We start from the raw sequence: 16,079 nt of genomic DNA, 5'->3' as shown, positions 1-16,079 counted from the left end.
TATGGTCTCTACTGCTTTGTATAATTGCAAGCAGAATGCAATTGTTTTGCTCCTTTCTTTATATGCTGCTTAGAAAGTCGGTGTGACTTTATATAGGTGCTGATTTGGGCTTTTGCTGTGTCCTCCTAGGTAAAGAATATAAGAATATGCTGTGTAAATAATATTGTTGTACGTGCTGATAAACTTCATTCAGTACTATAGCTGTTCAAAAAGATGCAGTAATCTTTCATTTATTTATTTCCTGGCATTTTCAGATGCTTGCTTTTGCCAACTTCAGTGTTTCTGTTCAGTTTTAAAAATCTGTCTATGAAAAGGTATCAAGTTCTCTCAGCCAGAGAGCTTGAAAGAGCTCTGTCTCAGCTTAATGCGTACTCTTGTCCAGTAGCTTACCTAATAGATTTCCAGTGGGGAGGTTCACATTAAATATTCCTTTGAAAGGTAAGTTGTTACTCAAGCAGAAACTAAAATTTTTATCTAAATCTTTGATTTCCTTGCCAGGCCCTATGCCAGCCTGATCTAACAGACAGATGTTTACTGAAGAAAAGGAGTTTAAGGGATTTCAGGAAGCAAGTTTTATCCATCCGTGTTTTTCATGTATTTTATTATATTCCATTGCTTGCAGCTACAGTAGTTAAGCTTTCACTTTTGCGACACAAATTTAGTGTACAACTTTGCTGCTAGCATTCTGCTGCTTTTATATTGTAACCCTATATGTCTTGTCCTCTAATGGCTTCATTATCTATGTTCATTTTTTACAGTTTATCAGCAGTCCTATATATCTGTTAGTGACTGAGCCCGACGAAAAGAGAACAAAAGTTGTTTCTAGCAAAGGATATCAATACCATGTATTTCAATGTTGATTATACCTTTTTGTCTCACTTTGAGGGCTAGTTTTTCATAGCTTCCAGGCAAGCTTTGTTCTAGATTCTCTTTTCCTTGGTGTTTTACCTTGCGATCATTGCTCATATTGGGGGCTCATGTATGAAAAGGACCCACAATGCTGAGCCGTGAGGAAACAAAGTTTCTCCTGACTTCTGCTGGCTTACTACTGCCAGTTTATGAGCTAGGAGGGAGAAGATTTCTTTGAAAGCAAACATTCAAGAATAAGTTGGAAACAAAGTATCATGGGCAGACCTGGTTAACCTCCCCTATTTAAAAAGGGCTCTTCAGCCTATACTAGAATAAATACAGGATCGTGGCAGATGCATATGACATTTACCTTTTGGGGAAAGGAGAGATCTTGTTCCCCTCTTACATTTCTGTCCCTGCTACATGAAGAGCCCTGCAGAGATCCTATTTTTTGTAAGAAGCAGCTGCCACTGAGCTGCTGGGTTTGCCTATTCTACCTGAGGCGGCCAAGAGTAAGCCACGCAGGACCTGAAATTCAGATCTCCTAACAGAAGTTCAATAATATAACTTCTAGAGCTTACCCATGAATGCATTCCCTTTATGGCTACTTTCTGTATCCTGTAGACAGAAAACGCGCCAGGTATATCTGTGTAGTCCACTTACATCTGTTTAGTCCACTTGTGCATGCCCCGGTCACCCGCATGTGTACACACCAAAGTATACAGGCTAGTGTAGAACCAAAAACTAGTTCATTTACCATCTCAAGCCTGAGGCAGTGTCAGCAGCTCTTTTATTGTGATGTTTCTTCGGTTGTGAGTGGTTGTGTCAAACATAGTAAACATTTAGATTTTTTTCGCATGTTAATGAATTTAGATAGCTAGGGAGTGTGAGGGAAGAGAAGGTGGCAAAGTTCTACTCCAGACTTTGGCACTAAATCAGTGGTTTTAGGTTCTGTGGTAATAAACATGTCTCTATAAATTGAGAATCAGCTCTACGTACAAGCGGATAATCAGCTTTTATAGAGTTTTCAGACCTCAGTGCAAGTTTTTCATGCAACACTGTATACAAATGATACTGCTCTCAGGATATGTCATCTGTCTGTAGGCAGTGATCAAGTCTGTGTATTTTTGATTGAAGATATATCAGAAAAACAGAAAAACAACAGATAGGTTATCGAGCAGCAAAATAATGAGTAATATCTCTGTGCTTGTCCTGACATGTCCCCCATAACGTTTCTGCATGTGACAGGAGTCACTGCCCCACGTCAAAGGGTAGTAAGGATGGTATTGAAAGCATGAGAGTGCTTTCTCTTACATATTTTGAAACAGTCTTTTCAAATTAAGTTGAATAACCTAACCACAACTCATTACTTTTTTAAAAAAAAAGCTTATTCTGTATGTGCTTCATAGCAGCAAAAATCTGTAAAATTTGTATGTGCATTAAGTTGCTTTACAGCAGTCTGATGATCAGTCCTCAAAACACTCATGCCAGCACTCTCAGTAAACATCACTAAAGAGATCTTGAAAGGCAAACTGTGATTCAGCAGCACAATCAATATGTCAAAACTGTGAATTTGTTGGCAACTAGTGTGAACAGGATTTGCTGCTAGTTTTTGTTTCAGAGCCACTGTGAGTTGGAGTTTTCAGGGATTTTGTTCAGTGGAGTGTCAGGAAAAGCATGGTACTGACTTTTATTTTCCAAATCTGGTTCTTTGAAACAGACATCTAAATACAGGTTTCAGACATGTGCAGGTTCCTCCTAAATTGAAACGGTCTCTAAAATGAAAATTTCTTTTCTTTTTTTGTTTGTTTGTTGTGATCTTACAGGGCATTTGATACTCTTGCAAAAGCATTAAATCCAGGAGAGAGTGCAGCGTGCCAGAACTCTGAAAATTGTGAAGCCAGTGTACAGCTGATTGGTGGAGAAACAAGCATGAATATCGTTGAAATAGAGGGGCCGCTACTCAGTGATGCACATGTAGCATTCAGGGTACTTAATACTTTTTTACTGTTGAGTGTTCATAACCGTTTTAACATATAATATAAAATAATGATCTGATTAAATCTTATTTGGAATTTCTTAGAAGAGTAACTATTTGTTCAGGTATTGGCATTCATTTCTGATGAATGCACCGCTTTTGTTCACTGGTTAACTATTTGTGTGGGAAAATGTACAGCTCTCTTCAGTGGTTTAGCTGCACTGTTTATTTTATAGCTTCTTACCTTAAAAATACCAAGTAATCCATGCAAAAGGATTCACATAGACAAGAGAAGCAGAGAGTCAGCATCCATGTTCTCACTTGTTAAGAGGTGGATCTGATGCAATCTGCAACTGGATTTTGAGACTCTTAAGTGTATTTGTCAGTTTCTCCTTTGTGTATATACCCTATTTTAGTATGGTATTAATTGACTTGAATCATTAAGGGACAATACGGTTTCTTTTTTAGTAAGCCATATATTTTCTGGCTTAATTTCTCATTTTATGAGCCTGCAGAAATTCTTCTATCCTTTTTTTTCATCTTCTTATTATTCATGGACAAATAAAAAAGCTTGCTCATCTGAACACTTCTTCAGTACCAGGCATTTTATTAAACTTTGCCCCTCTGTGTTGGTTTTGGCTGGGATAGAGTTAAGTTTCTTCACAATAGCTGGTAGGCGCTGTGTTTTGGATTTGTGCTGAAAACAGTGTTGATAACACAGGGATGTTTTCGTTATTGCTGAGCAGTGCTTACACAGGGTCAAGGCCTTTTCTGCTTCTCACACCACCCCACCAGCGAGTAGGCTGGGGGTGCACAAGAAGTTGGGAGGGGACACAGCCGGGACAGCTGACCCCAACTGACCAAAGGGATATCCCATACCATATGATGTCATGCTCAGCAATAAAACTAGAGGGGAGGTTGGCAGGGGGGCCGCTGCTTGGGGACTGGCTGGGCATCAGTCGGTTGGTGGTGAGCAATTGTTTTCATTTGCATCACTTGTCTTTCTTGGGTTTTATTTCTCTCTCTTTGTTATTTTTATTTTTATTTTATTTTTTATTATTTTTCTTTTCATTACTACTACTACTACTATTATTATTATTGTTGTTTTTTATTTCAATTATTAAAGTGTCTTTATCTCAACCCATGAGTTTTCTCACTTTCACCCCTCCGATTCTCTCCCCCCATCCCACTGCGGGGGAGTGAGCGAGCGAGTGGCTGTGTGGTGCTTAGTTGCCGGCTGGGGTTGAACCATGATACCCTCTCATCAGCACATGTTTTGATCACTCAAATAAACATCACTCTAACGCAAATGTTGGGGTTTTTTTTAAATTGTGTTAGCCAAACCATTATATTAAGTAGTATTAATTTCTGAAGATAAAACTGCAACACTATATTTAGCAGTTTTGGGTCAAATCCCACTTTCTTCACGTACGCAGGTAACGCCACTGATTTTACTCATGTATGTTAAGAAGGGTAGAGCTGGCCCTTTCTGATGTATGTTGGTTATATTTTTAGGACTTGGGAGCAGCTGTATATTAAGTATTTTACTCACACATCAAAAGATTTTTGGTGTATTTATTTATAAAATATTAATTAAAAGTACAAAAAAAAATGTTTTGTGAAATAGAATTCACACCCACCCACCCTCCCCAGGAATTGTGGTAACTCCTCTAATTTTTCAGGCCACTTATTCCACTCCTCTTGGGGAAGTAATGATGCCTCTGTGTTTGTATTTTTTATGTATTTATATATATATAAATGTAAGCAACTTCATTCTAATGACAGTGATTCTTCTAAAACTTTTATTCTTTGAGAGTGTCTCAAAAGTTGAGTTTTATTTGGGATTTTCCATCTCCAGGTGTCCCAGACACAAATATTTATCTAATAAAGATTAAAAATTTTTGCCTTTTTTGTTGCTTTGCAGTTATTACAGGGTATAAAGTGTGGCTAGTAATGAAAAAGGTGGTCGTTCAATTTTATTTCAGGATTATCTGATGTTTATTTAAAAAACAATTTTACTTTTTCGCTTAAAAGAAACTCTGAGACTGATTTTTTCTTACCATGTTTTTTTATGAAGAAGGTAAAATAACTGACTTGCGCTTTTTTTTTTCTTTTTTTTTGGTTGCCAGCTCACCATGCCTTCTCCTATGCCTGAGTATCTTAACGTTCACTATATCTGCGAGTCTGCCTCCAGGTTGCTTTTCTTGTCCATGCACTGGGCACGTTCCATTCCATCTTTCCAAGCCTTAGGGTAAGTGTTCAGTTATGCTATTCACTTATGTTGTGAGTACGCACTTTTTAATTTTTTATTTTCACTGTCTTCTTCAGGGACATTTTAAAATATAAATCTGCTTATTAAAACTGTTTTATAGATCTTTATCACGAAGGTAAATTTTCTGAATCAAAACTACTCCCAATTTCAGTCCAATTCAAGTACTTTGGTTGCGTTTTGAAGGAAAAAGGAGTAGATTGATAGCAATCAAATGCCTGCACACTGCTACTTCTTTAATAAATTTTTAGTAAATAGGACTTCCTATCATTTTTTAATAGCTACATCCCGAAGTAAGATGCTTATCAGGCAGTCACCAAAAAGAAGCTCCTCTCTGGATGCCCAAATACTGTTATCTTTATAGGTGAATTAGTAGTAATAATTTTACCTTTAATAATCTATATGAAGAAAATGGTTAGCTAGATTCAGCAAGCATTCAGGATGAAGTTGTTTAATTTCAGGGGATTTTCCAAAAAGAAGTGGTTGCTGTAACCAGAAAGTAATTCTTATTATTCTTTTTACAGTTTGTATAACATCCCGCTTTTCCAGCAGAATTCAGTGTATCACTTAAAATTCTTAAGCTAAATGTAGTAGTACATTGCCGATCATCATGAGAAAACATCTCAAAACAGCGTGGGGAAAAGTGATTTATGTTATTTTCAGAAGTAATTTTATGAAGACCTATCAAACAAATAAAAATACGGTATCAGCTCTGACACAAATGGAGTATAAATCATGTTTGTCTGTTCTCATCTACAGTGTTTTTCTTTAATTCAATATCAAAATAGCGTATGACCGTGGCAGCAAAGAGAATTCCTTTTTAAAGTGAGGGATTGTCCCCTTTTCCAGGAAGGCTGTCAAAAGCAGGATGATCTGTGATTACCATTTGTGTTTACTCAGATGTTTAAGCCAAATGATTCTACATTGTTTAAGGAAAGATACTATATTGTCTGTAATTGAAGCCTGTGTTTTGGAGAAGGAAAAAGTAAAATTCTATAAAGTTAAACAATAGCAAGGGTAAAAAATGAAGTAAATATGATGTTTTAATTTAGTAGAAATTGTTGCCCTGCAGAATTTCAAAATACGGAGCAAATTAACATATATCATTATACATTTTTAAAAGGTTTTTGTAACAAAGAGACACTGCAAATTAGTGTTATAACAACAAATGGGAATTGCTTTTTAAAAATAAAATGTTGCACAGAAGACCTGTCTCTCCGAAAAGATTTAACAGGAAAGGCTTATATGCATTTTTTTGAATATGTTACTTCCCAATATATTTTTCTGTTTGATTAAAAAAATGGAGGAGTAGGCTGTCTCAATAGTGTTAATATTCACCTGTGTTACCATTTACAGTCCCAGTCAAGATCATGGGCAACAGTATATTTAAAGACCATTTAACATAAATACACAGTTTTCCTTTCGAAGAGCTTAAAATACTAACTTTTTTCAAGTGGAGTTTTATTTGAAATTAATGCAGCTTTTTTAGTTTGAGCACATTATGTACTATAATTTTGACTTTTAGAAGGGTAACTCATTTCACTTTTAAAATGAAGAGAAATTCATGGTACTAGTAATAGAGAGGAGTTGATGAGCCAAAACAAAACCATAGAAATGGTTTTGTAAGGAAGATAGATAATTGTATCCAGGTGGTTCCCTCCTCAGGCAATGTTGTCCTTAGTCTCAGCAAGATAGTTGGCTTTGGTGTACTGATTTAGTTAATGATACCACGTTATTGCTTAGTTCATCTTCCTGCACGAGGATCTTTATAGGTAAGAGAAATTCCTACTGAAACATTCATCAGGCTGGTTACAGCCTCTTAGTTTTTTGAGGCTGCTTAAGTTTGATCACCTGGTTCTGGTCTAAGTTAGATCAGCCATAAAATTGCTCTAGATGATACATTTATCTACGCACATACCAGCTGAGTAGCCAGTACACCCTATTGTCACTGTTCTCAGCATAGTCCCTTTGACAGGAGATGAATGAGGATGTGACAAGTATGTGTGGAAGCTGCATGTACAGTATCATGTCTACCATAACAAGAACTGGATCATAGTAAAAAATACTGCCCTAGGTAAGCTCTCTGTAATCCAGTACAGGACAAGTCTACATTAATCTGTCATTTGGCATATTAGTATTGCAGTAAATCATCAGAAGTGTTCTTGAAGATTACATCAACGTTCTTGCAAAAATCCGTTCCATTGTATTTTTGTAGTTGAAATCCTAGCTTTAATATGCTTTTCTTCTTTGATAGGTCTTGTGCTTCTTTTAAATTTCCATTATTTATATTTACTGGCTAAAACTGTGAAAAATGGTACCTGAATTTGACTCCTCACTGGTAGGATTTCCTTTTTAAGGTACTGAGCTCTTGTTAAGCTCTACAAGTTAGAGATGCTTGGCAATACTGAAAGTTAGGTTACTAATACGGAAATGCCTGAATATGGATTGATATACCTAATGTTAAGCTTCAGCATTTGAAAAAAAATATTGACTACACATGAAACTTAATTTAAGGACTAATTCTTACAGCAAAGAAACCTTCATGACTTCTATTTATACTTTGAAGTCTGTATTTCAAACCTTATTCCAAACATGAAGGGGATAGCAGTCAGGAAGCTCAGGAACTTGGTCTCACCTGTTCCATTTCACATGTATTTTTAATTAAGAAATTATACCAACCTGCCAGATTACAAGTTTAAAAAAAGACCTTTGAGTCTATTCTACATCCACAATACAGGAACAATGCAAACTTTTTTTGTTCGTGCATGTAAATGTTATTAAAAAATTAGTGTAAATCCTAAGAAAACTAGCATGATGGAATATGCCCAGACAGTTGTCATTTCCTGTAACTTCAGCTTGCTTTTGTGATAGAATCTGTCTCCTTTTAGATCATTAAAACAAAAACTACTTCTTTACAAAAGTCACTCTAAAACAGGTATTTTCATCGTAGCATGCAAATAAAAATATTTTTGATGCAGGGCTTCATTTTGGTACTGGTTGCAATGTTGAATTAGATTAATGTTTTATGAATTGTTCTTCAAATTAAAAAAACTATGTGAATTCAAATAGCTGTTTTTATTAAGTGAAATTATTGTATTTTTTAATAGACAGGATAACAGCATATCATTAGTAAAAGCCTGCTGGAACGAACTTTTTACGCTTGGTCTTGCACAATGTTCACAAGTTATGAATGTGGCAACTATATTAACTGCATTTGTTAATCACCTTCATGGCAGTTTACAGCAAGGTAAGGTGTATACTGTGCACATTGCGAGACTTGGGGAATTACTCCATGTTTTTTAAGTTTTGAACTGCACAGAAGCTTTTTACTTATCCTTCAGTTGTTAATGAAAATTTACTGTTCGTAGAGTTTAGTGGTTAGTATTGAAACAAAATAATACTAGAAAATACAGTTCACAAGGTGGAATTTTTTAGCAATTTTGCAAAAGTCAGCTATGCTAATACTTACCCTCAAATTAAGAAAACATAAAGTAAAATTACCCGTCTATCTAATATATGTTAGCATTTACTGGGGTGGTTTTTATTGTGTGTCTATGTGATGTCTAATAGTGTTCTGCTGTTCTGTTAATATATGTCAGCTCAAATTAGGAATATTTCAGGCAGCATCAACGTTAAGAACACAAGTGTACTGTGAATATGATTTCTCTGTATCAAGGGTATAAAGAATGACCCACCTGTCTCCTTGCTGTTCATAGCTGTGAAACAAAGCAGCCGAATGCTAACTTGGTGATATACTTCCTTTACATAACTTGGCTTGTTGACTTCTGTATACTAGCTTCAGATTATATGCAAGTCTTCAACAGATCTTCACTCAGAATACTTTGTTCCGTATTAATCCTACGTCCTGCATCTTTTGCATATTTTTCATTCAAATGAAAGAGATGTCAGTTGGCCTCCTCTTTCATTTACGCTACAGTGAAGGAAACGTTCTTCTGAGCAGCAGGGGAGTCTTTTAGCTAATCTTCTTTGTGTGCTTGTGAATGCTCACAAGGTTGTCAGCACTAAAAGCTAACCAATCAAAAATAGTGTAGTCTTCATCTGTTCATAGTCTTAACACATTTTGAATAAGGTAGATGCACATACAAAGATGTTAGCATTTTCAGGTTTAACTAGATTTTGGGGTTATTTGCTGTTACATGGATGAAAATTCAGTCATTAATGCTATGCAAAAGCAGATTGGTAGAAAAACAGCCCACGAGACTATAGATTTTTCCTCTCCTTTTATGATAAGGGAATTAAAGAATTATTTCTGAGAGGTTTTCACGTTTTAAAAATATCCACAAGATCATCCTATAAACAACAAAATTAAAACAATTAACAAAATTAAAACAAATTGATTAAACCACTAAATCTAATGGATCAGCTAAAGATACTAGCAAATAAATCTGTGAATGTCTTTAGGAGTGATACAAATGGAATTCGGGAACTTACTTTGCTCTACATAATTTTTAAGCATGTTCACCAAAAAGGGTGTTGTAGTAATTAATCATGGTTTTATCATTACTACGAATATATATTTTTGCCATTTAATTTGGGAATTCAGTTTGAATGCACAAATCAGAAATTTATGTCCAGCGTCTTCCAGTTGTGTAGTACGCCAGCTGCAGCATCTCCAAGAGATAAAAAGTTTGTGGGGCCCAGGGACCCTGGTTTGATGGATTGTGGAGGGAACGGGATTTTCAGGCCGCTTAGCTATTGCTGACCCGAGAGGAACAGCTCTGCACCAACCACATTCCCCTGGATGCAAATCAGGAAAGGGGTATAGTGCACCTTCTTCTTCAGCAGTGGCATGGTCTTTGACTGACTAAAATAACCCATGAAACTGTACACTAACTTACCTCATGGCACCTGACTCTTAGATGTAGAGCTCAGATGTGCGGTAGCAGTGTATTCTTTACTTACAAGTGGTCTTTCCCTTCCTTGATCATTTCAAGCTCTAGTCTGCCTCTGATTATTGGAAGCTTTAGTGGCAGGAAGAGACCTAATTGTACAACGTAAGAAAGAGAAAAAAAAAAGAAAAAAAAAGATTGTTATAGTCCATAATTGTTTGTGTCAAGATTATTCAGACCTGGTATGTGAGTTTATAGGTGGTGTAGCTTTCCCACTGTTTGAATATAATAGAAATCATTATTTTTAAAAATCCAGTGTGACCACAGTTTTTGCATGTGTGTTGACTCGGGGGTTTTATATTTCATGTGCGTGTCGACTTAGATAAGCTGCCAACAGACAGAGGAAAATTAGTAATGGAGCATATCTTCAAATTGCAAGAGTTCTGTAACAGCATGGTTAAGCTTTGCCTAGATGGATATGAATATGCATATTTGAAAGCGATCGTCCTCTTCAGTCCTGGTATGTAATTATTAAGTGGGGGGTGTTTGCTTGTTTAATTTTAGTAGATAATGCTTGCAGGAGACGTAATTCTCCTTTAGGTGTTCCTTACCCCAAAATAGTCCTTTCATGGCATTCCCACACTCATAACTGGTACAGGTTGCTTCAGGAAAGAAACAAAATGATGGAAGAATACCTCAAGCCTTTTTTCTAGCACAATGTCTACTAGGATTTATGACAGAATCTGTTGGCCTGTCTGAAGAAATCAGTCCTGCTAGACACCAGAAAATACTTTTCTAGGAACCTTACACTTGCAAAGCAATATTTACTTATTTGTTGAGTTTGAGGTTAATTTGTCTCCTTCTGATTAGATTTGACAACACAAAAGGTAGAACGAAAAATATCTTGGGAAAAGACTATATCCAGTCACATGGTTGAGATGAATTGTCTTTAGCTCACATGCTTTCAGGATCAAATTTCTAATGATGTGTGACTGCTTTAATGGCAATGTGTTGTCAATATTCTTGATCCTATGAGCCATATAACAAAATCTTCATATACCTGAAAGTCATGTTCAGTACCTTGAACAGAAGGGATGTTCTGGCAGTGATTCACAGGCCAGAAATTACAATTTCAGGGATTTTACTGCTCTGTTACAGGATGGGACTGGGCTGCACATGCAGCAGAGTCCTAAGGTAAGAAAATCTGCTTTAGTAGGCCCTGTTGATTTGCTGTCTTCCATAGCTGGAGACTTGAAGACTACTGAAAATCTTTGGTGCCAAGCCAGCTGTTTGACTGTCACAAGACAGCCTTGGGCAAAGAGATGAGTGTAAAGGGAGTGCCTAGAAGACTTTGCATCTTTATAAATGGCCACTAATGTACTAGCAGTGGTCTTCAAACTACTGTTTTCGGAATTTGACTTCTAGCTGTGTTTCTGACATTGCTCTGAAAGCAGCGTCATGAAGTGATGCGCATTGCATGCCAACGACAACTCTTCAAAATGTATTGCTTCTTTACAAACTTGTTAACCTCTTGTGCTCTGCGTAAATTTGAAATCATGCTTTCAGAATGAATTACTATATAGGACAAAATATTCCTCTGTGAAATTATGTGTTCAGGGGAGTCCAATGTAATTGCTCTGAAGGCTTTTGTATCTGCAGAGCTAGACCAAAAACTCCTGTTTTATTGACAGAAGGCCATATATTTGGAGAGGAAGAGTGACTGTTAGAAATAATCTTTTATCTGACATAATTTGGCAGCTCATTTATGATCCCATTTCTGAAAAATAAGATCTACATGATCTGTCATGCTACTATGACAGTAAAATATTTGCATTAAGATAAATGGATAATAAAAATTACAGACCATGTAAAGTGTTCAGAATTACCAGATAATAATTTCCAAGTGTGACTTGGCAGTTAGGTTAATATCCTTTAATTTTAGCAAGATTTAGATTTCAAGTGTTTAAATCACTGCTAAAAATTATGTTTAGCACGTTTGAAAATTTTGCACCAAACAGTTGAAAAAGAATGATCTGCTACATATCTTCTACAGTTTTTAGGAAACTAATGGTTCATAGCCTTTCATTCTGCTTTTTCCACTGATCTTAATTTTATCCTTCACTTCCCACCCAAATGCTATTTGTGCATACAATATTCCAATAAATGTCAGTGTATTGAAACAATGTTGTTCTATTGCTACACAGAGAACAGAGCTGTATCATCAAGATTGATGTAAACATTGCAAGCACTGCATTTATTTGAACTCTTCAAAATGTCTGGTTGTATTTATAAAAAAAGTAAAACATAAACATAGAGGAAAAGAAACATAAGGAGGTAAAGCAGGGTCCTCCACTAAAACTGTGATAATAATGATTTTAGTGTGCTTACAATTAGATAATCTGCATAGATTTTAGTGCATCTTATACAGAACAGGTATAACAAAGTAGAGTGTTTTTTTTAGATCACCCAGGTCTAGAAAATGTGGTACAGATTGAGAAATTTCAAGAAAAGGCTTACATGGAGTTCCAAGACTATGTAACAAAAGCATATCCGGATGATACTTACAGGTCTGTAAACTTACATGCTTACTTGATTGATTGTCTTTTCAGAGCATTGGTGATACTGATTTGTACAGTATTTCTTGTAATAAATATGTACATTTTCTTCTTACCTCCTTAAAGGTAAGAAATTACCTTTAGAGCACTTCAAATATTATGCACGTAGTCATACATATGAGTATTATTTATTTACTCATTCATTATTAATTTCCAAAATGAAATATTGGAAATAAAATAAATATTTTTAATGTTTTCATTTTGAATGGCACCGACTAGGAATATTTCCTCATTTAGTCTAAGCCCAAACATTATTCAGTCCATGTAATTGACAGGCATATTCACATTTTTTGCACTGTTGAAGACATGACTGAACATAAATTTAATGCTCTACTGATTTAAATATTTAAGCCTTTCATGAACTAGATATAGCAAATTTTGACCAGTATTGTCCCTTGTTAATTTTTTCTCTTCTCTTACTGATAACATAATTGTGAGTAACACCAAAATCTGTGACCACAAGTAACACGTTTTAACACTTATTTTCCAGACTGTCTAGACTTCTTCTCCGATTGCCTGCTCTTAGGCTGATGAGTGCTGCCATCACTGAAGAGCTATTCTTTGCCGGACTCATTGGAAATGTTCAGATTGATAGCATCATCCCATATATTCTGCGAATGGAGACAGCGGACTACAATTCTCAGATAATTGGTCATGCCGTATAAAAGTAGCAGTCAAGGATTCTTTACCATGGCAGTCATGGTGATGTAAATGCATACCCTGTCTCCAAGAGATGGCAATAAGCCTTCCCGTGCACCTTTCCAAAGAAGGCTAATATTCCTCCTTTCCAGTACACTTGGGAAATGTGGTGGAGTGTATTAAGGAATATAGGATCGCTTCCTATTTTTCATCTGATCTTCAAGGACTTGTAAATTAACCTGATATCTGAAGAAAGTCAAGAATTGTCCATCCTATTTTTGTAGATAGATGAACTTGGAATATTTGTTTATGAAGTCCAGGCTTGTGAAGAAACTGAAGAAGCTTTGACTGAACTAAGGTATCTCAACTTAGTTTGATGTTTTAGACAAATAAATTAACTTTCCTCTCTGAGTTGTGTTTTCAGTGTTTTGCTACTAGTTCTTTCTCACTGATCAAATGGAAAATACACGGTCAAACATCCTGAAAAGGCCAGTGTTTCCACGGAAACAAGACCGTTATAACCAAACTTAGTTTTTCCTGTTGTTTTGAAGAGAGATTTGTTTCTTGTTGAATGAAACACTGGACACCGTTACAAGTGCAGGGAAAGTAGAGGAAGTTCACATTTTAAAATATTCTGATGATATGTTGATGCTGTTGATCAAAAGTGAAGCAGCAAAGGGTCAGTACTGACTGTTCCATGGATGCCAAGGAATACTGTGTTGTAGTATTACGTCTTGGTAGACATCAGCTGTTTTATACTAAGAAAAACTAACAGAGAAGTGTATAGTGCAGGTATTCAAAGACAGCATCTTCCTGTTTTTTCTGGTCTCAGAAATTAAAGCTTTTTCACACTACCCCTCCCTCTTTCATACTCAGTGCACAATGATGGAGGCATTCTAGATGCCTCTTAACTTGTGTTCATGTCTTTATTTTTTTATTATTGTTAGCCTTTGGCTATGTAGGTCTCTTTTCCAACCAGTCTCGTATGATTATTTTTTAAATTTGAGTTTGTCAAATCCAGTGCCCCTCCCTATGGGAGCATGGTCTCTGCTGCTTTTCCTTTCCTTGTTAGAAATCGGTCTAGATACTTCATATACGTTGCCTGAATCATATTCCATAGCTCCATCTAAGGATGGGTTTAAATGTTTTTCTATCTTGAGGCATGTGCCTCACTGACAAGTAGCACTGACATATGGTTGCTTCTTGCTTCCTTTTGCAACAGGAAGTTATACATCCCTAGCACATTTAATACCTGTTGCTTAAAATGAGAGAAGTATCCTAGTAAAAGTGGTGGTCTACCTCTGACACTAGCATTTAGGATTATCTAAATCTTGGATCAAGGCCGAGTTCTATTTATCATGAACCTTCTCTTTCTCTGGCAACATTGGGTGAGGAAGAGCCTCACCCAATCAAGAAACACATGGTTGCACCAGAAATGGCTTAGCCAAAAGATCAGCATAAATGGGGGCCTTTGCCCACTCTGCACTAGCACCTCCAAGGCCACCCTAACACCAAGAGACGACTAGATGAGGCTTGGGTGAGTTCTGCAGTTTTTCTCAGCACCCGAAGATCTGAGCCAGCCAAAAAGAATCAGAGAACTGCCTCTGACACTGAATTTCTGTGTTCTTTTCAATTGCACTAACTGAGCTGCTTGGATCTTCCTCCACCCAAGCTCTGTAATCTGAGGCTGTACTACAGGATCGGCCATATCCAATACCACAGACCAAAGCACTCAGTGCTGAGGACCCCTGATGGGATGAAACAATCCCCCCTGCTCTGCCTTGGCACTTACTGACTTGCTGGAGGACAGCCTTCAGTGTTGGAGCTGGCCATGGCAGCTGAGCTCTTCCCACATTCCACCTTTTGAAGGGCGCAGGATTCAAGCTGTTCATCTGTGTTCCCTGGAGAGCAGTAAAAGAACTACTTCTCTGCATCTTAGGAGGTATTATGGAAACATGAAAGACAGTTGCTGCCAATATGCTGTGCTTATTTTCTCCCCAGGGGTTAGAGGCCCATCTTGCTATCTGTAGGACCAAGTTGCAGGTGGGAGGTATATCATTCTTCAATTCAGCTCTCCTTAGAAATTCTGACCCTTCTTTCTAGCCCTGTGCTATCCCTAACCCACTTCTGGCCCTAATAGGCATGGGAGATTTACAGTCCTCTGTGTTAAACCTTTTAAGGAAGCTGACAGCATGTTACTCCTGAATGTTTTGGAGGTGGTTTCCCAGGCATTCCAATACTCTTGGAAGAGTTTTATTCCAATATTCTCCAGATTCATGTAACCTAGATAATAGTAAGATGGAAATAAAAGCTTGTTTTCCTTCTAAATGCAGTACATTGTGCAAATCTCTCTCACGTCCTTGCAAAAATCTTTTACCCATAGCTTGAGCCTCAGGTGTGATATGCAGTTCTTTGTTTACAGCTGGCCAAAAGATTCAGCTGATGCAGCCTCTCTCATGTTACTGTCCAGCTTCAGAAACAGCTGAGAAAATGCCAGTGTTTCTACAGGCGTAAATCTTTAGCGATTGAATCCCTCAGCTCATCCATCTTTATCATAGAACAGCCCAGGTTTGACGGGACCTTGAAAGATCATCCAGTCCAACCTTTTGTGGGAAAGGGAGCATAGATTAGATTATCTAGCACCCTGTCCAATCGCATCTTGAAAACCTCCAGTGATGGGGACTCCACCACATCCCTGGGGAGGTTGTTGCAGTGATTGATTGTTCTCAGCGTAAAAAATTTCTTTCTTATATTGAGATATCCAAGGCTTTTCAAAGATTATAGACAGTAGCCTTGCACCAATGTCAGCCACTTCTCTTAATACCCTAGGGTGGATTTCCTCTGGGCCCATGGGTTTATGTTGGTTGAGCCCTCGCAAG

At 37.0% G+C, this 16,079-nt stretch overlaps 1 protein-coding gene across 13 annotated transcripts in view; it reads left to right on the top strand.

The window, feature by feature from the left end:
- The window catches only part of NR2C1 (nuclear receptor subfamily 2 group C member 1), a 52,689-nt gene extending 39,078 nt beyond the window's left edge, over positions 1-13,611 (top strand). For 10 of the 13 annotated variants that reach the window (XM_075151298.1, XM_075151328.1, XM_075151306.1 and 7 more), the window contains 6 exons: positions 2,676-2,838; positions 4,957-5,078; positions 8,204-8,343; positions 10,329-10,466; positions 12,408-12,513; positions 13,052-13,611. In XM_075151298.1, coding sequence (XP_075007399.1) covers positions 2,676-2,838; positions 4,957-5,078; positions 8,204-8,343; positions 10,329-10,466; positions 12,408-12,513; positions 13,052-13,226 — 844 coding nt within the window. In that variant the 3' untranslated portion in view covers positions 13,227-13,611. Of the gene's footprint in view, positions 1-2,675; positions 2,839-4,956; positions 5,079-7,350; positions 8,034-8,203; positions 8,344-10,328; positions 10,467-12,407; positions 12,514-13,051 lie in introns of those variants that run through there. The other 3 variants (XR_012673842.1, XM_075151378.1, XM_075151362.1) reach the window with 3 other exon arrangements.
- The last annotated feature ends 2,468 nt before the right edge of the window (positions 13,612-16,079 follow it).

The sequence above is a fragment of the Calonectris borealis genome, chromosome 1 (assembly GCF_964195595.1).
Source record: "Calonectris borealis chromosome 1, bCalBor7.hap1.2, whole genome shotgun sequence".
NCBI classification, from domain to species: domain Eukaryota; kingdom Metazoa; phylum Chordata; class Aves; order Procellariiformes; family Procellariidae; genus Calonectris; species Calonectris borealis.
Note: the sequence above shows the minus strand (reverse complement) of the source record. Positions and strands in the feature narration are given on the sequence as shown.